Source organism: Salmo salar, chromosome 03 (genome assembly GCF_965601325.2).
Source record: "Salmo salar chromosome 03, fSalSal1, whole genome shotgun sequence".
In the NCBI taxonomy this organism is placed as follows: Eukaryota; Metazoa; Chordata; class Actinopteri; order Salmoniformes; family Salmonidae; genus Salmo; species Salmo salar.
In genome coordinates, this window is record NC_138293.1 from 33,594,933 (window position 1) to 33,619,507 (window position 24,575).

At 41.4% G+C, this 24,575-nt stretch overlaps 1 protein-coding gene across 1 annotated transcript; it reads right to left on the reverse strand.

The window, feature by feature from the left end:
* On the reverse strand, positions 1 to 23,891 carry LOC106599812 (protein-L-isoaspartate O-methyltransferase domain-containing protein 1). Its single transcript, XM_014191146.3, has 7 exons — positions 23,737 to 23,891; positions 6,153 to 6,479; positions 5,831 to 5,997; positions 5,408 to 5,510; positions 4,973 to 5,144; positions 3,901 to 4,024; positions 1 to 3,164 (listed from the first exon to the last, which is right to left on the reverse strand). Exons 2-7 carry the CDS (start codon positions 6,290 to 6,292, stop codon positions 2,767 to 2,769), a joined length of 1,104 nt encoding a protein of 367 aa, XP_014046621.1. The 5' UTR covers positions 6,293 to 6,479; positions 23,737 to 23,891; the 3' UTR covers positions 1 to 2,766.
* Positions 23,892 to 24,575: the final 684 nt, after the last annotated feature.

Sequence of the window (24,575 nt, forward strand, 5' to 3'; positions counted from 1 at the left end):
TGAAGTCTGTGACCTTTATTTTGTGTATGCCGAAACATGTACAGAGGGAACAACTGACACCATTTCAACAATGAACTGCCATCACACTTTGAAATATCAACAAGAGCCTGATAAGAAGAAAAACAGAACAATAGTTCTGCCTTTCTACAAATTAATTGAAGGCAAGACCATAACATACGCTTGGAATTGGGTCTTTACTGTGGGGACCATTTGGGGAACCAAACAATCCTATTAAGTATTACTGTACATATGATAATGCATCACCTCTGGTACATGGGGTAATATGACTCCTGAATTATGTCCACCATAACTTTGCCATTTCACCAATTGTAAATAATGATTTCAACAGTTTCATGTGTACATAATTTAGCATCTCTGCATTTTTCAGAGATTTGACTATTCAAAATGATGACTATAAAAATGTGTTGTTTTTGCCAATCAGAGCAATACAGTTCTGCTGCTTCTTTTTTGTAGCTAAAGTCATTTATGTATTATTGCTTACAATTCAAATGTTTTCCTGGCAATATGAAGACTGCTCAGGTCATGATGGAAAAAGGTATACAGGATCTTCACAAAATACAATAACCAATATATAGAAATCAACTAACCCCATGTTAAACCCAAATAGTACACACTACACCAGAACAAGATGGAAGGCTTTGTGCACATGCCTGTTTAGCCATAGAACTAACACAAGCGGAGTTTGGATCTACATACAAGAAGACTTCGCAGTGCCTTGTGACAGCAAGAGAGCGCTACAACAACAAACAAATCCAACCTAATCCAAATGATTTTAGAACCAAACGTATCATAACCAGCTACTGCACTGTTGTCATGTTCATACAAAATTTAACCTCAATAACATATCAACAACTATCATTTCAGCTATTGAAATATAAAAATGCTTTCAAAGCAAGACCAATCAGGCATTTCCAAGTATGTGACGCAACTGTCAAATATGAATACAAACGTGACATCTACCAATGGGTATTGAGCATGCTATTCTTTCTCAAGCATTTCTGGAATGTACTGTAGAAGCACCCCATCCTTCTTAGACGTCACTGTGGTCAGAATGTCCCCTTTTACTTTGCCATAAAACAAGAATCACTTGACAAGGAGTGGATGTGATGGGGTGTAATGGCATTTTAAAAGCCATCTCTTAAACTGGGAGTCTCACAATAAAATTATAATTGATACACGTAGAGCTACCGGACTCAAATACCATGTGTCTTGTCATTTGCTCCAGTCCACAGTAAAAACATACATCAACCCAAGGATAACAAGTCTCTTTTCATGATTTAGGACAACAGAATAAGGTGCTTGTTATGTTGAATACACCAACAGTACAGAGAAAGGATTCCAAAAATCTCCCATCATTGTAATTTTGCGCTGCTGCAAATAGAAAACACAGTACAATACAACGTATTGTGAGTTTTTGTGCCATGACCCGCCTCGGGTCATTCCTTGTGGTTTAAAAACACACCACCTCTTTTCATATAGAAAGAACTAGTATATTTATGATCATGTAGGACATCACCTCCAAATGATCATGAGTGGATGTCTTGTAGACCAAAGATGACAAACATGACCTTCAAGAGAATCCATACCACTTATCACTAAACTATACTATTATTATTATTATATGACTCATAGGGGTATGAGTCATATAATAATAATACTATAGTTTAGTGATAAGTTCATAGCGGGTTTTCTTGTTTGTTCTGAGGTACTGTACGTGTTAAGTCCTCATGATAAAGAACTAGCGATGCTGTGCCGGGGGAAAAATAGATTCTCAGATCAAGACATTTATGAGAAGGCCATTTTCATTCACCATTAGAAATATGTTCATTAATTAGAGTCCCCAGTAACCTAACCGCTGGCATGACGATTATAAACCCTTCTGCAAGTCAGCAAAAAAGATGGGAAAAGAAGTCTGCCGGACAAATCACTCAAGGCCATAAAAATGTATCACCAAATTAAAATGCCTATTCATATAAAAGCCTAATGTATGTTACTTAAGAGCAAAGTGAGATAAAATATGAGGATATAATCATTCTAAAAGTAACACTTCTGATAGATTTACGAATGCCCTCTAGGTGAAATTACAAAGCAATCTAGTCCGAGTCCCACTGATCTCTCATCGTCACGCAGCATTAAAAATCACTCTACTCAAACATAACAGTGTGAGGAAAGAACAATGAAAGAATTGCCCCTTCGAAGATTCATGAGGAAAATGTTTCATAAAATGTTCCATAATAGTCTTTGATTCAAATAATATGAGGTGCACATGCATGTCTCTGGTTCTTCCATTCAGCAATTGTACATCTTTATTCCGTAATAAGTTCTTTAAAGCTTCTAGAAAAAGTTGCAGTAAAATTATGGATCTTTACATTATCATATTCTTAACAAATATAGTTAGCATTTTTTATTTTATACAATTTCATTTAGTGACAATTTGCTGGAATATTAACATGTGATAAAATCTACATCCTCAAAATATAATCTTTGAAATGATTTTCCATTCAGTAGGCTTTTAAATAAAGCTTTGATATACAAATCCAAAACAATAGACAACATAAAAAAACAGATCATAGTATCCAAGACAACCAGGAAGTCTCTCAGTCTCCATTTCAGGTTCACCTTTAAGAGAAATTCAAAATAATGCTACATCTTTCTGCACTGAAAAAAGAAGACAGGAAAGTGAGGAAAAGCATCTGAGCAGGCATTGCATCCATTAGAACAGATGCCAGTAGGTTGAGCCATCAGTTATTTTTCTCGATAGTGTAACAGATAGGCCTTCAGCGATTCAGGCAGAGGTAAAGTCATGATTTTATCTCGCAGTACATTTACTGCCTTCAGTATCTCAATGCTGCCAATGTCTCTCTCCTCCTCCTTCGCCTCCTTCTCCTGCGCCTCCTTCTCCTCCTTGTGCTGCTCCTCCTCGATCCGTTCGTCCTCCTCGCTCTCCACGGCTTGGGGGATCAGCTGGTTGCCCACAAAGACGTAAGTGTTAATACGTCGCCGCCGGCAACGCCTGCGCTTGCGTTTCTGGGGCGCCCTCTGCACCAGGCTGTTGTCAGGGCTCTCCTTGTTGGTCAGATCTCGGAGGGTGCGGCGGATGTAAATGCGAGACAGGTCCTGAAGGCTCCTGACTGTCACCGGGGCTGAGCGGGAGAGGGACAAAGATGGCAGGTCAAATCACATTAGCCAAATAAAATTCTCTATTAAGATTCAACACACAACAGCTCCATATATTGTCAGGTCATTTGGGGACAATACTTATTTAAACTTTATTTCGACAGGGAATCATGGTGAGACCAAAGTCTCGTTCTCAAAAGAGCCTTGCATTCACAACAATAAATACAAAAAAACTAATATCAACATCAATAATACACATCAATATACAAACTTCATCTTCATTTATAGAATAATAAGTAATGGAAAAATCCATTAGTGTTTGAAATATTTAGTATTATGTATCCACCCTGGAGGGCAGCAAGGCCTCTAGAGTCAAAGCAAAGGTATTATTATTTATTTATTTATTTATATATTTTTTGAAACGTCCATCTTTTAACTTTAAATAAATCCTTTGACTTAAAAAGTGTGGCTTACTTTACACTTCAAAAGATAGATAGAAAAACTAAACAAAAGGGGGAATTGTTCTAATGTGGCTTTTTACAGAGAACAGAAAAGAAAATAACAGGTTCATATTCACTAATGCACACCGTAGACAAATGTGGCAAAGGGAAAGTGAAAACAAGTATTTTTGGGGGGGACGAATTCAGGTACTCTGTCCCTGTTTCAGTTCTCTTCCTTTTGGTGCCTAGTGAATAAGACCCAGGGGTTAGAGTAGAGAAAGGGGGATAGAGTAGAGAACGGGGGATAGAGTAGAGGACTCACGCAGTTCTACTGCATCAGGCTTGCTTCCCTCAGCTCTGTTCTGCTGGACCAGAGGAGCGAACGACACAGCCAGGATATTCTTACTCTCCCAGGAACACTGGCCAGTCCTGGTGATCTGGGTCAGCTGCAACAAGAGACAAAAGAGTGCCAGTTACTGTATAGCGACCACGATAACAACAGCATCAGTCCATTGAGACAACGGAGAACATTCACCAACCATGTTAACACCACCAAATCCACTAGACACATACCAACCACAACAACACCACCATTCCACTAGCTAATGGAGAACTTATACCAGCCATGATAACAACACAGTCAATAACCATGACAACAGAGGGACAACATCACATGTATTATATGCATTTTTTGTTCCACACCAGAAAGGGACATTGGTGCTTTCAAATCAAATATCTACTTGACAAAAAGCTGGTTTTGGCCGTGATGTAGAGGCGTTGATCCAGAGGAACTGTGGTAGACCTAAGCTTCTTTAAGCTGCCACAGCCCTTTGGCCTCAATTTCTCCTCATCAAAAGCTTGTATCTCCTTATTGCGCCACCAAACCAACCTGGCAACGTAGGAGTTTCAACCGTTTTCGGAAAAACAACATAAGCAGCTAGACTTTCCATTTCACAGGATGAAGGACTGTGTGGGCTTCTGCAAGGCCTTAAAAACATGTTTTGGGTTCCCTTCCCTGTTTGAGTGCCACACAATGTCATTCTTTTTCAAGTGGTGTTGCTATTTACCAATTTCTTGGAGGACAATATAGAGAAGACTTATGGTGGAAGTCCCCGTTCAGGGGCTTTTGATGCACAATAACGATGGTTGGGAATCATAACATCATTGGTCATTGCAGGACACGGCTATTTCACTTTATCTGTGTCCGAAATGGCACTCTAGTCCCAAATAGTGCACTTCTTTTGAACAGGGCTCTGGTCAAAAATAGTACACTATAGTGAATAAGTTGCCATTTCAGACGCAGCCTCTGTGATTCCCGACGGGGACGGCATCATCGTGAATAATGATGATGTTTACGTTTTCTGCAATATTCAGAGGCGTTCTCTACCGCTTACCTGATCTTCTATAGGCATCACTAGAATACCCCCCACTTTGAGCAGGATTTTCATGTAATTTTCATGATCCTTCTGCACCCCCGCACCACAGTAGATACGGTCGTATTGGTGACTGTCTGACGAGATCTCCAGACAGTTGCCCACCATGAAGACTGGTTCACAGAACTCAAACCTGACAAAAACGAAATAAAAAGTAATACAAGTAAGCCAATTCGTTATCCTATCAGTCTGAGAAGAAATGTAAAAATAAACAAACAGATTTGAACACATTCAAATGTATTCCATTTGCAAGACACAATCTTAAGGCGGCAATTTCCACATCTGGGAATTGGCAGGCACATAAATACTGAACTGCAGCTAGTTATTTAACTAGTTTCACTGCACCATTACACCCTACATAACATTTGTAACACTTTGATTAAGCATCCAACTCACTTATCAAAGCTGTCACTATTCTTGATGAAGTCATCCAGTTTCTCCTTGGCGTAATCCACCACATCCCTGTGGAGCTCAACTCCATGGTTCACTCCAAATGGACCTGCAAAAAAAATAATAATAATAATAATAATTAAATAAATAAATAAATAAATAAATAAATAAATAAATATATATATATATATATATATATATATATATATATATATATATTAAAAAGTTCATTATCAGTGATTACACATCATTTATGAAAGAAGATGCGAGTGTGTTTGACTTCATATGCTGTTCATGTGTGTTATTTAAGCATTGGTTAACTCATTAGGGCTAGAGCATCAATGTATATCATCACTATATAATTATCAAAATCAAGATTTCCCTGAAAGCATAGGTTCAATTGAAAAAAAAAACCAACAGCATCATTACCTATGATGAGTCCCACCATGGTGCTGAGGTACCCAGTCCCGCTGCCCAGGTTGAGGAAGGACAGTCCCTGCTGCAGCTTCAGCGCCTCCATCACCTCAGAGTAGATACAGGGGGCAGACAGATGAATGTTGCCATGCTTCCAAGCCAGGTCCTTGTAGGCATTGTCCCTGCAGTATTGATAAAGTGTTAGCTTCAGGAACATCTTTACTAAGGGGCAAATCGTAACTTCCACCTAGTCTTCAATGTACATCAATGCAAGTTAGGATTCTCCCCCAAGACAAAACTGAATATGCTGTGCAGAGCATTATGGGTACTGTAGTACCTGTAGCCAACCAGGTAGTAGTCCCCGCGGTCGATGGCCCTGAAGGCCTGCTCCACGTGGTCCGTACGGATGTACTGCGCCTCCTTCAGGTTGTCAATCAGATCATCGTTGTCCTCCCCGGCGCTCACCGCACCCCCCATGGCGAGAAAGAAACAGTAGAACAAAAAGCGGGAGCAAAACTCTTCTTTCCACAAGTGGAGCCCTGTGTTGTTGTCTTAATGTGGCATGGAAAGATGAAGAGGACACCTGAGGGATTGAGTGGTTGTGTTCTTCTTCTCCTTCCCTTAGGGCCACTTCACACCATTGTCGTATCAAGACAGGCTAACTCTAGGGAATTGAGAGAGAGGGAGACAATGTTGAGAGATGTAAGATTAGAAGTATAGCAGGGGATGTCAGTCTGTGGATAGACCCAGAAGGAATGATCCATGTAGTTACAGATGGAGACTACGGAGAGAAATGCATATGCATCCTATTCAACTGGTCAATACCCAGAAGAAACAATCCGCACACTTACTTCCTTTTTAAATGCACTTTTGGGACAGAACCATATGTACATAGAGATGTATCCAAGCAATATCAAAGCTCTTTTGCTAAATGTTGATGTGGTGGTCCCTTTCGCTATTGAGACTGGTCGATACACAAACATTCCTGTAGATAAATGTGTCTGAACTTTTTGTGACAATGCATTCATTTTAACTTTAGAAGTGGAGAGAGAGAGAGAGAGAGAGAGAGAGAGAGAGAGAGAGAGAGAGAGAGAGAGAGAGAGAGAGAAACACACAGCTGCATGTGAGCGCTCATTTTTCAACATGTTTTTTTACAAAAAGATAGATTTGGAGTTAGATAAACTTGTATTTTTCGGCAGGGACATATACAAGATGCTACCCTCCACCGCATAACCTTCACTCCAGGTCAAAACTCCAAACCTACAACCTAATTTTGGACAAAATTACCTGGAAGGATTAATACACCATCCAACCTAGAACTGAGATAGACCAGACAGACCAAATACAACTTTAATTGTCGAAGCCTTTGAGCCCAACAAACGGCAGGCTACCCCACCCAAATCCAGAGGCCTTGAAGCCCCCTCCTGCTGTTCAGAGATCATCTACTGAAATAAAAGCTTCACCCAAGTGGGTGTGACACCTACTCCCGTTGCCTGCTGCACTGCTGCTTGGATTCCACCTGGCGATCTGTTCACCGTCTGCCCTGGTTGTCTCCCCCTGTCTGGTACAGGTACCCCACCACACTCCCCCCTCTCTGTTCACCGTCTGCCCTGGTTGTCTCCCCCTGTCTGGTACAGGTACCCCCACCACACTCCCCCCTCTCTGTTCACCGTCTGCCCTGGTTGTCTCCCCCTGTCTGGTACAGGTACCCCCACCACACTCCCCCCTCTCTGTTCACCGTCTGCCCTGGTTGTCTCCCCCTGTCTGGTACAGGTACCCCCACCACACTCCCCCCTCTCTGTTCACCGTCTGCCCTGGTTGTCTCCCCCTGTCTGGTACAGGTACCCCCACCACACTCCCCCCTCTCTCACCATCTGCCCTGGTTGTCTCCCCCTGTCTGGTACAGGTACACCCACCACACTCCCCCCTCTCTGTTCACCATCTGCCCTGGTTGTCTCCCCCTGTCTGGTACAGGTACCCCCACCACACTCCCCCCTCTCGCCCAAGCTTTCGCTCTCCTCCAGCACACAGGCACTGTTGGGGCGAGTGACTCTGAACTTACAATGGCTAACCCCAAGTCGTTATAATTTTTTTCTTGTGCATTTTGCCTCATGACTCCTGCATGCTATGAACGTTCTTGTTTACCCAACCGTGGGACAGACTGTTTGTTCCCACATTCGGGATTCTGACTCTCGATTGGTTACACAGACTCTTGGCCTCCCATCCTATTCTAACCACCTCTCACCGGCTTTGTATTCATGGTACGGGATGAAATTGCTGTATAATAATATGATCTTGTTGCCATCTAATGCACATTCAAATGTCATAAATCAACACAGCAGAGTTCTCCCTATCCTCTGCCGTGCCTCGATTGTATTACTGTTGATATCTGGAAATGTGTATGTACACCCTGGCCCATCTACTGCTGCTAGCCCCAATTCTGACTTGTGCTCCGATATCGGTTTCACTGATTTCTGCTCTCGTAAAAGCCTGGGTTTTCTGCACGTTAACACGAGAAGCTTATTATCTAAAATGGATCAATTGAAAGTGTGGGTTCATAGCTCCAATCCAGATTAGTTGGTCATTACTGAGACGTGGTTAAGAAAGAGTGTTTTGAATACTGATGTTAACCTTTTTGGTTATAACCTTTTTCGGCAAGACAGATCTTCCAAAGGTGGTGGAGTGGCAATCTTTACCAAGGATCACCTTCAGTGCTCGATTGTCTCCACCAAGTCTGTCCAAGTCTGTCCCCCAAAAATTTGATTTGCTGGTTTTAAGCATTAATCTTTCAAATAGCTCTTCGTTGACTGTTTCTGGGTGTTATTGTCCTCCATCAGCACCAGCCTCTCTCCTGGCCCCTTACACTTAGTCTGAATTTATCCTGCTAGGTGACCTAAACTGGGACATGCTTAAACCACCTGACCAAGTCCTAAAGCAATGGGACTCTCTAAATCTTTCTCAGATTATTACCAATCCCACAATGTATGACTCCAAACACCCAGAAAAGGCTACTCTCCTCGATGTTATCCTCACAAATAATCGTGGTAGGTATCAGTCTGGTGTTTTCTGTAATGATCTTAGTGATCACTGTTTTACAGCCTATGTTCATAATGGCTGCTCAGTGAAACAACCTGTCCTGATTTGTCATAGACGCTTGCTAAAAAACTTTAATGAGCAAGCCTTCCTTCATGACCTGGCCTCTGAATTGGTATAGAATCAGCTTGATCCCCTCTGTCGAAGACGCTTGGAACCTTTTTGATATTTTCAGTGATATTGTTAACAAACACGCCCCCATAAAGAAAATGAGAATTAAAAAAAACAGGTTAAGTGCCTGGTTCGACTGTGATATTGCAGAGTTACTCCACCTCAAGAACTGCATTTGGCGAAAGGCTCGGCATAAGCATACTCAGGCTGACTAGCTCTCGTTCAGGCAAATGAGAAATAAGTGCACTCAGGCTATCCAGAAGGCCAAAGTTAGTTACTTTAAGGAGCAGTTCTCTCTCTGTGGGTCTAACCCCAAGAAGTTCTGGAAAATGGTTAAAGACCTGGAGAATAAACCCTCACAGCTGCCCATGTCCCTTAAAGTTGATGTGGTTGTTACTGACAAGAAGCACATGGCTGAGATTTTTAATCACCACCTCATTAAGTCAGGATTCCTATTTGACTCAGCCATGCCCACTTGCCCGTCCAACATTTCCTCATCTCCCACCGCTTCTAATGTGACTAGCCCTGATGCTCCTCCCTCTTTTTCCACTGCCCCGCTACAAAGTTTCTCCCTGCAGGCGGACACTGAGTCCGAGGTGCTAAAGGAGCTCCTTAAACTTGATTTTAAAAAAATCCATCTAGGTCAGATGGTTTAGAGTCTGTCTTCTTTAAGGCTGTTGCCCCTATAAATCGCCAAGCCTGTCTCTCCTCTCTGGGGAGGTTCCCATTGCTTGGAAGGCAGCCACGGTTTGTCCTTTATTTAAAAAGGGGGAGATCAAGCTGATCCTTACTGTTAAAGGCCTATTTCTATTTTGCCCTTTTTATCAAAAGTGTTGGAAAAACGTGTCAATAATAAACTGACTGGCTTTCTCTCTGGTATGCAATCTGGTCTCCACTCAGGTTATGAATGTGTCACTGCAACCTTAACTTGTTATGGATAGGGGGCAGTATTTTCACGGCCGGATAAAAAAACGTACCCGATTTAATCTGATTATTACTCCTGCCCAGAAACTAGAATATGCATATAATTATTAGCTTTGGATAGAAAACACTCCAAAGTTTCTAAAACTGTTTGAATGGTGTCTGTGAGTATAACAGAACTCATTTGGCAGGCAAAACCCTGAGACATTTTCTGACAGGAAGTGGATACCTGATGTGTTGTATTGACTTTAAACCTATCCCATTGAAAAACACAGGGGCTTAGGAATATTTTGGCACTTCCTATTGCTTCCACTAGATGTCACCAGCCTTTACAAAGTGTTTTGAGCCTTCTGGAGGGTGATCTGACCGAACAAGAGCCATGGAACGATGATGTCCCATTAGACACCTGGCGCGCGAGTTCATGTTGGGTACCCTCGTTCCAATACGTTATAAAAGAGTATGCATTCGTCCACCTTGAATATTATTCATGTTCTGGTTAAAAAAGGCCCTAATGATTTATGCTATACAACGTTTGACATGTTTGAACGAACGGAAATATATTTTTTCCCCTCGTTCATGACGAGAAGTCCGGCTGGCTTACATCATGTGCTAACGAGACGGAGATTTTTGGACATAAATGATGAGCTTTTTTGAACAAAACTACATTCGTTATGGACCTGTGATACCTGGAAGTGACATCTGATGAAGAGAATCAAAGGTAATGGATTATTTACATAGTATTTTCGATTTTAGATCTCCCCAACATGACGTCTAGTCTGTATCGCAACGCGTATTTTTCTGGGCGCAGTGCTCAGATTATTGCAAAGTGTGATTTCCCAGTAAGGTTATTTTTAAATCTGGCAAGTTGATTGCGTTCAAGAGATGTAAATCTATAATTCTTTAAATGACAATATAATATTTTACCAATGTTTTCTAATTTTAATTATTTAATTTGTGACGCTGACTTGACTGCCGGTTATTGGAGGGAAACGATTTCCTCAACATCAATGCCATAGTAAAACGCTGTTTTTGGATATAAATATGAACTTGATAGAACTAAAAATGCATGCATTGTCTAACATAATGTCCTAGGAGTGTCATCTGATGGAGATTGTAAAAGGTTAGTGCATCATTTTAGCTGGTTTTATGGTTTTGGTGACCCGGTCTTTGACTTGACAAAACATTACACACAACTCTTGTAAATGTACTGTCCTAACATACTCTAAATTTATGCTTTCGCCGTAAAACCTTTTTGAAATCGTAAAACGTGGTTAGATTAAGGAGATGTTTATCTTTCAAATGGTGTAAAATAGTTGTATTTTTGAAAAATTTGAATTTTGACATTTATTTGGATTCAAATTTGCCGCTCTTGAAATGCACCTGCTGTTGATGGAGTGCACCACGGGTGGCACGCTAGCGTCCCACCTAGCCCCAAGAGGTTAAACAGCGTTTGACATGCTTCGAAGTACGGTAATGGAATATTGACATTTTTTGTCACGAAACGTGCCGGGCGCGTCACCCTTCGTTACCCTTCGGATAGTGTCTTGAACGCACAACAAAACGCCGCTATTTGGATATAACTATGGATTATTTGGAACCAAACCAACATTTGTTATTGAAGTAGAAGTCCTGGGAGTGCATTCTGACGAAGAACAGCAAAGGTAATCCAATTTTTCTTATAGTAAATCTGAGTTTGGTGAGTACCAATCTTGGTGGGTGTCAAAATAGCTAGCCATGATGGCCGGGCTATCTACTCAGAATATTGCAAAATGTGCTTTCACCGAAAAGCCATTTTAAAATCGGACACCGCGATTGCATAAAGGAGTTCTGTATCTATAATTCTTAAAATAATTACGTTTATTGTGAGTAATTTAGTAAATTCACCGGAAGTGTTCGGTGGGAATGCTAGTTCTGAACATCACATGCTAATGTAAAAAGCTGTTTTTTGATATAAATATGAACTTGATTGAACAAAACATGCATGTATTGTATAACATAATGTCCTAGGAGTGTCATCTGATGAAGATCATCAAAGGTTAGTGCTGCATTTAGCTCTGGTTTTGTTTTTTGTGACATTATATGCTAGCTTGAAAAATGGGTGTCTGATTATTTCTGGCTGGGTACTCTGCTGACATAATCTAATGTTTTGCTTTCGCTGTAAAGCCTTTTTGAAATCGGACAGTGTGGTTAGATAAAGGAGAGTCTTGTCTTTAACTTCTCTAGGGCCAGTGGGACGATTTTGTCCCACCTACTTAACAGCCAGTGGAATCCCGTGGCGCGTTATTCAAATACCTTAGAAATGCTATTACTTCAATTTCTCAAACATATGACTATTTTACAACATTTTAAAGACAAGACTCTCGTTAATCTAACCACACTGTCCGATTTCAAAAAGGCTTTACAACGAAAGCAAAACATTAGATTATGTCAGCAGAGTACCCAGCCAGAATTAATCAGACACCCATTTTTCAAGCTAGCATATAATGTCACATAAACCCAAATCACAGCTAAATGCAGCACTAACCTTTGATGATCTTCATCAGATGACAATCTTAGGACATTATGTTATACAATACATGCATGTTTTGTTCAATCAAGTTCATATTTATATCAAAAACCAGCTTTTTACATTAGCATGTGACGTTCAGAACTAGCATACCCCCCGCAAACTTCCGGTGAATTTACTAAATGACTCACGATAAACGTTCACAAAAAACATAACAATTATTTTAAGAATTATAGATACAGAACTCCTCTATGCACTTGCTATGTCCGATTTTAAAATAGCTTTTCGGTGAAAGCACATTTTGCAATATTCTAAGTAGATAGCCCGGCATCACAAGGCTAGCTATTTAGACACCCAACAAGTTTAGCCCTCACCAAAGTCAGGTTTACTATAAGAAAAATGTTATTACCTTTGTTGTTCTTCGTCAGAATGCACTCCCAGGACTTCTACTTCAATAACAAATGTTGGTTTGGTTCAAAATAATCCATAGTTATATCCAAACAGCGGCGTTTTGTTCGTGCGTTCAAGACACTATCTGAAAGGGTAAAGAAGGGTGACGCGCCCGACGCGTTTCGTGACAAAAACATTCTAAATATTCCATTACCGTACTTCGAAGCATGTCAACCGCTGTTTAAAATACATTTTTATGCCATTTTTCTCGTAAAAAAGTGATAATATTCCGACCGGGAAATCGTGTTTTAGTACAAAGAGAGAGAAAATAAAAACATGGTGTCGCCCCGTGCACGCGCCTCAGTCTGATGGTCCTCTGATAGAGCACTTACCAAAGGCGCTAATGTTTTTCAGCCAGGGGCTGGAATTACATCATTCAGCTTTTTCCCGGGTTCTGAGAGCCTATGGGAGCCGTAGGAAGTGTCACGTTACAGCAAAGATCCTAAGTTTTCAATAAACAGAGCCAAGAAGCCCAAGGAATGGTCAGAGAGGGTACTTCCTGTACAGAATCTTCAGGTTTTTGCCTGCCATAGGAGTTCTGTTATACTCACAGACACCATTCAAACAGTTTTAGAAACTTTAGGGTGTTTTCTATCCAAAGCCAATACTTATATGCATATTCTAGTTTCTGGGCAGTAGTAATAACCAGATTAAATCGGGTACGTTTTTTATCCGGCCGTGTAAATACTGCCCCCTAGCCCTAACAGGTTAAAATGGTGTAAAATAGTCATATGTTTGAAAAATGGACGTTTTCGGATTTTCGAGGACTTTGTATTTCGCGCCACGCCCATCATTGGATATTGGAGCAGGTGTTCCGCTAGCGGAACGTCTAGATGTAAGAGGTTAAAGGTCCTCAACGATGTCACCATTTCCTTTGATTCTAAGCAATGTTGTGCTGCTATTTTTATTGACTTGGCCAAAGCTTTTGATACGGTAGACCATTCCATTCTTGTGGGCCGGCTAAGGAGTATTGGTGTCTGAGGGGTCTTTGGCCTGGTTTGCTAACTACCTCTCTCAAAGAGTAGTGTATAAAGTCAGAACATCTGCTGTCTCAGCCACTGCCTGTCAACAAGGGTGTACCCCAAGGCTCGATCCTACGCCCCACGCTCTTCTCAATTTACATCAACAACATAGCACAGGCAGTAGGAAGCTCTCTCATCCATTTATATGCAGATTATACAGTCTTATATGCAGATTATACAGCTGGCCCTCCCCGGATTTTGTGTTAAACGCTCTACAATAAAGATTTCTTAGGGTGTCCAACAAGCTCTCTCTACCCTTAACCTTGTTCTGAACACCTCCATAACAAAGGTCATGTGGTTTGGTAAGAAGAATGCCCCTCTCCCCACAGTTGTCGTTACTACCTCTGAGGGTTTAGAGCTTGAGGTCACCTCATACAAGTACTTTGGAGTATGGCTAGATGGTACACTGTCCTTCTCTCAGCACATATGAAAGCCGCAGGCTAAAGTTAAATCTAGTCTTGTTTTTTTCTAATCGGAAATCGCTCCTCTTTCACCCTAGCTGCCAAACTAACCCTTATTCAGATGACCATCCAACCCATGCCAGAGTTCTGAGACGTAATTTATAGATCGGCAGGTAAGGTGCTCTCGAGCGGCTAGATGTTCTTTACCATTCGGCCATCAGATTTTCCACCAATGCTCCTTTTACGACACATCACTGCACTCTATCCTCCTCTGTAAACTGGTCATCTCTGTATTCCCGTCGCAAGACGCACTGGTTGATGCTTATTTATAAAACCCTCTTAGGCCTCACTCCCCCCTATCTGAGATATCTACTGCAGCCCTCATCCTCCACATACAACACCCATTCTGCCAGTCACATTATGTTAAAGGTCCCCAAAGCACACACATCCCTGGGTCGCTTGTCTTTTCAGTTCGCTGCTGCTAGCGACTGGAACGAGCTGCAACAAAACACTCAAACTGGACAGTTTAATCTCAATCTCATCATTCAAAGACTCAATCATGGAACACTCTTACTGACAGTTGTGGCTGCTTTGCGTGATGTATTGTTGTCTCTACCTTCTTGTGCGGTGGTCTGTGCCCAATAATGTTTGTACTGTTTTGTGTTGCTACCATGTTGTGCTGCTGCCATGTGTTGTCGTCTTAGGTCTCTCTTTATGTAGTGTTGTCGTGATGTGTTTTGTCGTATATTTTTATTAAAATGTATTTTTAATCTGAACCCCCGTCCCCACAGGAGGCCTTTCGCCTTTTGGTAGGCCGTCATTGTAAATAAGAATTTGTTCTTAACTGACTTGCCTAGTTAAATAAAATGAATTAGAAGCCCATGCCTTACTTTACTGTGGGTTATACAATGACATTAGGGAATATATTTTTCATCAGCTGTCCAGCCAAAACAATAATTTTAACAGTCTAGATTAAAATAAAGTGTGGCATTTCATCAGGTAACAATACCCTTTATTTTTAAAGTGCCTAAATATATTTTCATCTACTGTACTTCGTTTATACATACTGTACTTTGTTTATGCATACATGTGCATAGATGTGTGTATTATAGATGATGCCAAAGGAAATACTGCACCATGTTTGACAGATTTTTGTGTGTGTTTCAAAACTCTATTTAAGTGGTCCACAATGTGTGTGTTAACTGTATTTTGTATTGTCAATTATTGTGGAGTGACACTTAAATACATTTTCCGAACTCTACTACAATTCAGATATCGTCAATTACGCCCCTTTGGTGCTCAGTCCTTGATATCTAGTGAACTACCTCGTAAGCACATTAATCTAAACGGTAGGGGAAAAATGTATCCAACATCCTCATGAGTTCATGCATGTTAACAACAATGAGATATGTTTTACGTTATTATGAATGAATAAGTATAGTATTTTATGATGAAGCATGAAAATCACTGCAGGACAGGTAGCAACTAATAACTGAAGTTATAATGCCCATTTAGGAGAGATGCAGCAGAGGAAGAAGACGTCTTGAATTCTATCTGCTTTCTCAGCATCTCCACCTGACATATCCCGAGTCAGCCAATAAAGATTACATTCAGAGGTGACATTGTAGAAGTAGCAGCTAGCAGGCTAGGCCTTGTGGAGAGGTAATTTTCCATTGGCTGTTCGTTCACACACTGGCAAAATAAATAATTGCTTAATTCTCACCAACGTGTGATAGTACCGTACGGTATTACAGAAGCAGCTTTTTGTCCTTGCTCTTTAAACCCTCCCTGAAATGCATAGCCATCAAAGAGTAAGAGTGGTGCTGCGCCACCTTGTGGACTGGCTGCGGCACTACGTAAAAATTCAGCAAGGCACAAAGTTGTGGACTGTAACAGGTAGAATAAGTTAATAGTCAGCTCTATTGAAATACATTTCTATAGGCAAAACTCTAACATTTGCCTACATAACGTGACCCAGATTTAATGACAAATCATGATAATTTGACATGGTTAACTTCTTTGGGCTCAACTCCCGTTAACGGGATCGATTTGACAACATCCGGTGAAATGGCAGAGCGCCAAATTCCCAAAAAATTATTACAAATATTTAACTTTCATACATTCACAAGTGCAACACACCAAACTAAAGCTTAACTTCTCGTTAATCTAGCCACCGTGTCAGATTTCAAAAAGGCTTTACGGCGAAAGCAAACCATGCGATTATTTTAGGAAAGCGCTCAGCATACCAACACATGAAAATCAGATTTCAACCCGCCAGGCGCAACACAAAAGTCAGAAATAACGATTTAATTCATGCCTTACCTTTGAAGAACTTCTTCTGTTGGCACTCCAATATGTCCCATAAACATCACAAATGGTCCTTTTGTTTGATTAATTCTGTCGTTATATCTCCATAATGTCCATTTATTTGGCGCGTTTGATTTAGAAAAACACCGGCTCCAACTCGCCCAGCATGACTACAAAATATCTAATAAGTTACCTGTAAATGCTGTCCAAACATTTGAAACAACTTTCCTAATACAACTTTAGGTATTTTTAACGTAAATAATCGATCAAATTTATGACGGGATAAACGGTGTTCAATACTGGATAAAAACAACGTGAAGCGCGTGACCTGGAGTGTGCATGAAAACATTAAGAGTGCACTAGGCTGGACCCTCGTTCTGAACTGCCGTACTTCTTCATTTCTCTAAAGAAAAACATCAACCAATTTCTAAAGGCTGTTGACATCCAGTGGAAGCGATAGGAACACTGTTACCTCAACAACAACAATAATTCCTGGATGGTTTGTGCTCGGGGTTTCGCCTGCCAAATAAGTTCTGTTATATCATTTTAACAGTTTTAGAAACTTTAGAGTGTTTTCTATCCAAATCTACCAATTATATGCATATCCTAGCATCTGGGCCTGAGTAGCAGGCAGTTTACTTTGGGCACGTTATTCATCCGGAAGTCAAAAATACTGCCCCCTGGCCCAAAGAAGTTAAACAGAATTTGTGCCCGAGTTGATCTACTGGGCTTATAGTGAAGTCAAGAGAGCCAGTGGCGTCATTAGGCCGGGGCTTCAGCCCCAGATGTTTTTTGATTCAGCCTTGAACCTTTACATATATAGATATATGTAGATATAAACATTGGGTTGTTATTTCACCTGAAATGCACAAGGTCCTCTACTCCGACAATTAATCCACAGATAGAAGGGTAAACGTTTGTTTTCTAGTAATCTCACCTCCTTCAGGGTTATTCTTCTTCTTTGGACTTTATATGGCGGTTGGCAACAACTTTAAAAAGTACATTACCACAACCGACTGGAGTGTGGACCTCAGTTCATCTTTCAATCACCCACGTGGGTATATGCTCCTAAAAAAACCAATGAGGAGAAGGTAGAAGCGGGCCTTGCAGAACCAAGATCTATTTTAGCGCCTGGCTACTCAGGCGTTTATTGACACGTGCGAGCAGTGTGGGTGCAATGATTGAATAACATGTATGTGTAAATTGTTTTTGCAACACACGCGGTGTGGTCAGCATGTAAGATCACCATGTGCAATACCAAGCGTCAGCTAGAGAGGTGTAAAGCCATTGTACCATTGTACTCTGGAGCAGTGGAAACACGTTCTCTGGAGTGATGAATCACGCTTCACCTGCTGGTAGTCCGACAGACGAATCTGGGTTTGGCAGATGCCAGGAGAACGCTACCTGCCCCATTGCATAGTGCCAACTGTAAAGTTTGGTGGAGAAGGAATAATGGTCTGGGGCTGTTTTTAATGGTTCGGGCTAGGCCCCTTAGTTCCAGTGAAGGAAAATCTTAACGCTACAGCATACAATTACATTCTAGACGATTTTCTGCTTCCAACTTTGTGACAATAGCTTGGATAAGGCCCTTTCCTGTTTCAGCATGACAATGCCCATGAGAGCAAAGCAAGGTCCATACAGAAATGGTTTGGTGAGATCGGTGTGGAAGAACTTGACTAGCCTGCACAGAGCCCTGACCTCAACCCCATCGAATACCTTTGGGATGAAATGGAACGCCAAACGGCTAGCCAGACCTAATCACCCAACATCAGTGCCCGACCTCACTAATGCTCTTGTGGCTGAATGGAAGCAAGTCCCCCAAGCAACATGCCAACATCTAGTGGAAAGCCTTCCCAGAAGAGTAGAGGCTGTTATAGCAGCAAAGGGGGACCAACTCCATATTAATGCCCATGATTTTGGAATGAGATGTTTTATGAGCAGGTGTCCACATGCACTACATGACCAGAAGTATCTTCCGACAGTGCCACTGTGCCCCCCTGTGGAGTGAATCTGAACTTTCCACCCCACCCACACCACACACCACACACACACAATTTAACCCAGTTTAAAATTAGCTATGTTGAGGTGGTAGAACTGACTAAATTAAATTAATCATAACTTATTCCTCGGCAGCGGCTCAGCGTTTTTTTATATAGGCTATGTGACTACTTGAGCGTTTATTTGTATTACTCTTTATTCACTTAGCTACTTACATGTTCTATTGTTTTTGCATTGTCGAGAGGTTAACCTGCAAGTGAGCATTTCACTGCACTATATACTCCATGTATATATGACAAATAAACTTTGAAGGGAAGGGGGAGGGCAGCCAGAAAGAGGGGGAAAGATGGCCAACTTTGTGGTTAGATTGTAGGTGAACAAAACATTGAAAAAGCATCGTCCCTTAGAGGGGCAATCAGCAGTTGCTACGTCCATTTTTGAACTTATAAATTAATGATATGTACCCATTGATTCTTGAAGAATAGACCCCCTCATGAGCTTAGTTCAACTGTTGCACCCCATCAGAACCTAAAATATGAGCTTGTTTTACCACAGTGTTTGTAAACAAAGTAAATGTAAACAAACACTATATAGAATTTTAAAACATGCTTAAAACTATCATTTTTATATTATGGTTGGTCAGTCCTTGCATCCATAGCGGTCTATAATTTGAAAGAGGTAACATTTCTCCAGCCCATCCCTCAGCTTTTACCAAAACAGGGTCAGGGAGTACGCTTTGTTATCGTTTCAACTGCTGATTGCCACTGTGTCCTCAAAATGTTACTGAATCTAAAAATCTCACATTAATTTAGTCAGTTTTACCAGCTAATCATAGTGGTCTTATAACTTATTTCATTCTACAGGGAAAAAATGTGCTCATGTCTCTTTATTTTCATATAGCCTAGGGCAGGGGTATTCAACTTCAACCCTACGAGGTCCAGAGTCTGCTGGTTTTCTGTTCTACCTGGTCATTAATTAAACACACCTGGTGTCTCAGCTCTAAATCAGTCACTGATTAGAGGAGAACAATGAAAATATGCAGCGGAACTAGATTGGGGCCCAGAGTTGAGTTTGAGAGGCCTAGGGGCTATGTAGCTTCTTGTCGGTCATGTTTGGAGTTGTGTTGCGCTGTCATGCGGACACTTGCCTTTTTACAGTTTGAGCACACAGTAGGGCTGGGCGATATATGAACAAAATATCATATCACGATATTTGATGTTTTATTTTGTGTTTTGGGATAATAAAAGTTCTAAATATGCTTTATGAGTAGTTCATGACCCTAGGGTAGCAACACAAAGTATATGCGATTTCAATTAGGCTTTCTCCACTTATACTGTTAAATCTAACCAGATCTTACCAGAGGCTGCTGTTCTATCCTGCCGATAGAGTGTATAACCTGCCAGCTGTATGTTCTTAATGTTGTCATTCAGCCACGACTCGGTTAAACATAAGACATTACAGTTTTTAATGTCCCGTTGGTAGGTTATAAGTGCTTTCAGTTCATCCCATTTATCTTCCAGCGATTGAACGTTAGCTAGCAGGACGGAAGGCAAAATAACCACTCGTCGCCTGATCCTCTCAAGGCACCCTGATCTTTTTCCTCAAAACCTCAGTTTCCTTCTCCAGCGAGGATCTGGCCCCAGTCGGGTGTCTGTAGTATATCCCTCTCGTCCGACTCATTGAAGAAAAACTCTGTCTAACCTGGGATGAGTAATCGCAGTTCTGATGTCCAGAAGCTATTTTCGGTCATAAGAGACGGTGGCAGAAACATTATGTACAAAACACATTAGGAACAACGCGAAAAAACAAACAAAATAGCATGGTTGCTAAGAAAATAAACTAGCAGATAGTTTGCAGACTGTAAGATACACACACTAATAGTGTATAGAATGCTTGTGAAAAGATGCAGGTCACCAAAGTTGTTGCATCCATCTGACCATGCAGGGTTAAATGCAAGAAAGTACTCAATACTCCATGGTTGAGCAACTGCTCTCTCCTTGAGTGACAGGGGGCCGGGCATGGTGTGGTTAGCTGCATGCAGCAGCAGGAGGGAGAGAGATGACTCAAGTAGAAAACAGCGTGAACTATAACAACAGACATTATAAGAGACAGCAACAGAGGAGGGCAGACAAGAGACAGCAACAGACACAGAGAATGCGATGGAGAAAAGCAGAGGAGGGTGTATCACCTAAAGCTGCTCCATGGATTCTAATTACTGCACAGAGACTCATTGGAGACTCATTGGACAGGTCAGAGTCTGTTTGAAGTTGAAGGGTTTGGGCAATACACTGTAGATGTACAGCGCATTCGGAAAGTATTCAGATCCCTTGAATTTTTCCACATTTTGTTACGTTAATGCCTTATTGTAAAATGTATTAAATAGTTTTTTCCCCTCATCAATCTATACACAATACCCCATAATGACTTGAACCCGATTAGAAATGTTAGCAAATTTATAGTACCTTTGGCAGCGATTACAGCCTCAAGTCTTCTTGGGTATGACGCTACAAGCTTGGCACACCTGTATTTGGGGAGTTTCTACCATTCTTCTCTGCAGATCCTCTCAAGCTCTGTCAGGTTGGATGGGGAGCGTCGCTGCACAGCTATTTTCAGGTCTCTCCAGAGATGTTCGATCGGGTTCATGTCCGGGCTATGGCTGGGCCACTCAAGGACATTCAGTGACTTAGACGAAGCCACTCCTGCGTTGTCTTGGCTGTGTGCTTAGGGTCGTTGTCCTGTTGGAAGGTCATCCTTCGCCCCAGGCTTAGGTCCTGAGCGCTCTGGAGTCGGTTTTCATCAAGGATCTCTCTGCACTTTGCTCTGTTAATCTTTCCCTTGATCCTGAGTAGTCTCCCAGTCCTTTACGTGCCTTTTGGCAAACTTCAAGCGGGCTGTCATGTGCCTTTTACTGAGGAGTGGCTTCCGCCTGGCCACGCTACCACAAAGGCCAGATTGGTGGAGTGCTGCAGAGATGGTTGTCCTTCTGGAAGGTTTTCCCATCTCCACAGAGGAACTTTGGAGCTCTGTTATCGGGTTCTTGGTCACCTCCCTGATCAAGGCCGTTCTACCCCAATTGTTCTACCCCAACAGTTTGGTCAGCTCTAGGAAGAGTCTTGGTGGTTCCAAACTTCTTCCATTTAAGAATGATGGAGGCCACTGTGTTCTTGGTTGACATTCAATGCTGCAGAATTTTTTTGCTACCCTTCCCCAGATCTGTGCCTCAACGCAATCCTGTCTCGGAGCTCTATGGACAATCCTTCGACATCATGGCTTGGTTTTTGCTCGGACATGCACTGTTCTAAATACCTATTTTTGCTTTGTCATTATGGGGTATTGTGTATAGATTAATGAGAGATACAATTTTTTTAAATCAATTTTGGAATAAGGCTGTAACGTAAGAAAATGTGTAAAAAGTCAAGGGGTCTGAATACTTTCCAAATGCACTGTATGTGTTCCAGAGAAGAGAGTGTTCCAGAGTCTCACTGTAATTAAGTACTGGCAGTGTCTGCTTTGGGAGGAGGGAAGATCTAATCTCTCAATGTTAATCTCCAAGTGCCCTAAATTCATGCATTTAGCTGTTGAAATTCATTTTTAACTGTTGAAATTCATTTTTTTTGCTGGGGGAGAATGCCCCCAGACCCCCCTACTGGCTTTGGGCTAAGCCCCAAATGTCTTCAAATCCTAGAACCACCCCTGGAGAGAGCATGCAGTGACATGTCATGCGCCTTCCTAAGAACGAGACAGGGACAACAGGCTGGGCAGGGTGATGAAACATGTAACCGATCCTGGGACAACCCAATAACATGCTCAGTGAAAGTATCTATACACAGTGCCATGCTCTATCGGGATGGGGCCAAGATATAGGCTAGGCCACTAGGTTGTACAGTGTTACTGAAAGTGCGGATGGGGGTAAATAGTAAATACATTATGATTCACAGTTAATTCTGGGGTCATTCAGGGACAGTAGAAATTTAAATCTACTTTTATTTCCCCTGGTACTACAGAGTGATTTGTTAATGAAAACTTGACAGTAGGCTGTCCACTAGCCTAATGTTTAGTTTGTTCACTTAGCTCTCCAAACTAGCTATGGATTTTGCTAAAACGAATATGCCTAGCTACATCTAGAGGGGGAAAAAAACTGGGGGAGTTGTTAGATACATTACAATTTAGCCTCTGTAGGTAGCTACTGTAGTCCGATGATACAATGTATTCATTGGCTAGTTCTCCTCCACGACTGACATAACCATTTGGAACCAATCAGCCGCTTTCTAGTACAGACACATGGTGGACGTTTTCTAGCCAATCATCTTACGAGTGTACCATGTTAGCTGTATCTGCACTGTGTGTGATGGGAGAAAAAACAATAACAGGAAATGGGCAGGATATCATTTTTTTTTAATGGTTAATAACTATCAAATTGATAACATTGAATTTAGTTTCATAATGTAGCCCACAGACTAAGTTGCATCTGCTAACGACGCGTTACCCAACGATCGGTTAAACCTACTGTACGTGTTGTTGTGATGCGTTATTTTAATCATGCATGAAAGACAGACAACCCATTTTAGTTACCCTAACTAACATTTCAGGTTAGTACTACTAGCTAGTGTTATTATGTATGCAAAGTGTGACAAAACACATTTCACACATCGTTAGGGCCATAGCTACAAGCATCTACAAGCATTGCAGGTTAACGTTAGATAATGTGGACCAAATAGCATGTCACATCTTGAACGTTACCAACTGTAGCTAGCTAGCTCGATGGCTGCTTTTCAGTCGAATGATGGCCATGATCAAATAACTTAGTTAACTAAAATAGCTAGCTATGTATTGACGAAATAATAGGCAAAAAATACATTGCGATTCATGGTGAACGGGTTGGTTAAGTCGAGTTGACAGCTAGGCATTGTTGTAAAAAGATGTCAACAGTCTCTTGAAATTAGATTTAGCACATTGCTAATTATGCGGGCCCAAACAAAGTCTGTGCGTCACCAACTCAGACAAAGCAATGGTAGCTAACGAGCTATAGTTGGTCAGCTACCATTAGCGAGTAGTCACTTTCTAACAACATACAAAATGTCGACATTGCACTTTAGATTGGAAAATACTCACAGCGCCGAGTCAAATGAATCAACTCAGTCCCAGGGGTGGATGCACTTCAAAGGAAAACACCAAGGTCAGTTAGTTTAACGAGCTGTAGTTTGTGAAGTGGTGACTTGCCTACCAGTCGGTTCTTCACTCCGAAAGAACACAGCTGAGAGGATGTAAACACATGTCACGTGCTGTAGGCAGACAGACGTGTGTTTTGCGCTGCAACAGAAACAGCCTAATGATTACCTCAAGGGAAAACTGAACCAGGGTAAAAAATCTAAGACATATCCCCCTGAGACCCAGCAATACATTGTTGTCCTCTCTAGTGTACATTAGTTATTGGTCTTTATCTCGGAGGACATACAAGCCGCTGTATGAAGTCCTGTTCTCCCTTTGAGAGGACATTCCGGGCTTTTCAATTATACTGAACAAAAATATAAACGCAACATGTAGTTGGTTTCATGAGCTGAAATTAAATATCCCAGAAAGCTTATTTCTCTCAAATTTTGTACACACATTTTTTACATCCCTGTTAGTGAACATTTCTTGTTTGCCAAGATAATCCATCCACCTGACAGGTGTGGCATATTAAGAAGGTGATTAAACAGCATGAAACTTACACAGGTCCACCTTGTGCTGGGGATAATATAAAGCCACTCTAAAATGGGATTTTTTTAAACACAACATAATGCCACAGATGTCTCCAGTTTTGAGGGAGCGCACAATTGGCATGCTGACTGCAAGAATTTTCACCAAAGCTGTTTCCAGAAAATGTAATGTTAATTTCTCTACTATAAGCCGCCAACTATTAGAGAATTTGACAGTATGTCCAACCGGCCTCAAAACCGCAGACCACGTGT

Coding starts and splice junctions, on each gene's coding strand:
- LOC106599812 (XM_014191146.3), bottom strand. CDS start 6,292: ATGGGGGGTGCGGTGAGCGCCGGGGAGGACAACGATGATCTGATTGAC. Junction 5,511..5,830: donor CATGGTGGGACTCATCATAG/GTAATGATGCTG, acceptor TTTTTTTTGCAG/GTCCATTTGGAGTGAACCAT. Junction 4,025..4,972: donor TGATGCCTATAGAAGATCAG/GTAAGCGGTAGA, acceptor CTCTTGTTGCAG/CTGACCCAGATCACCAGGAC.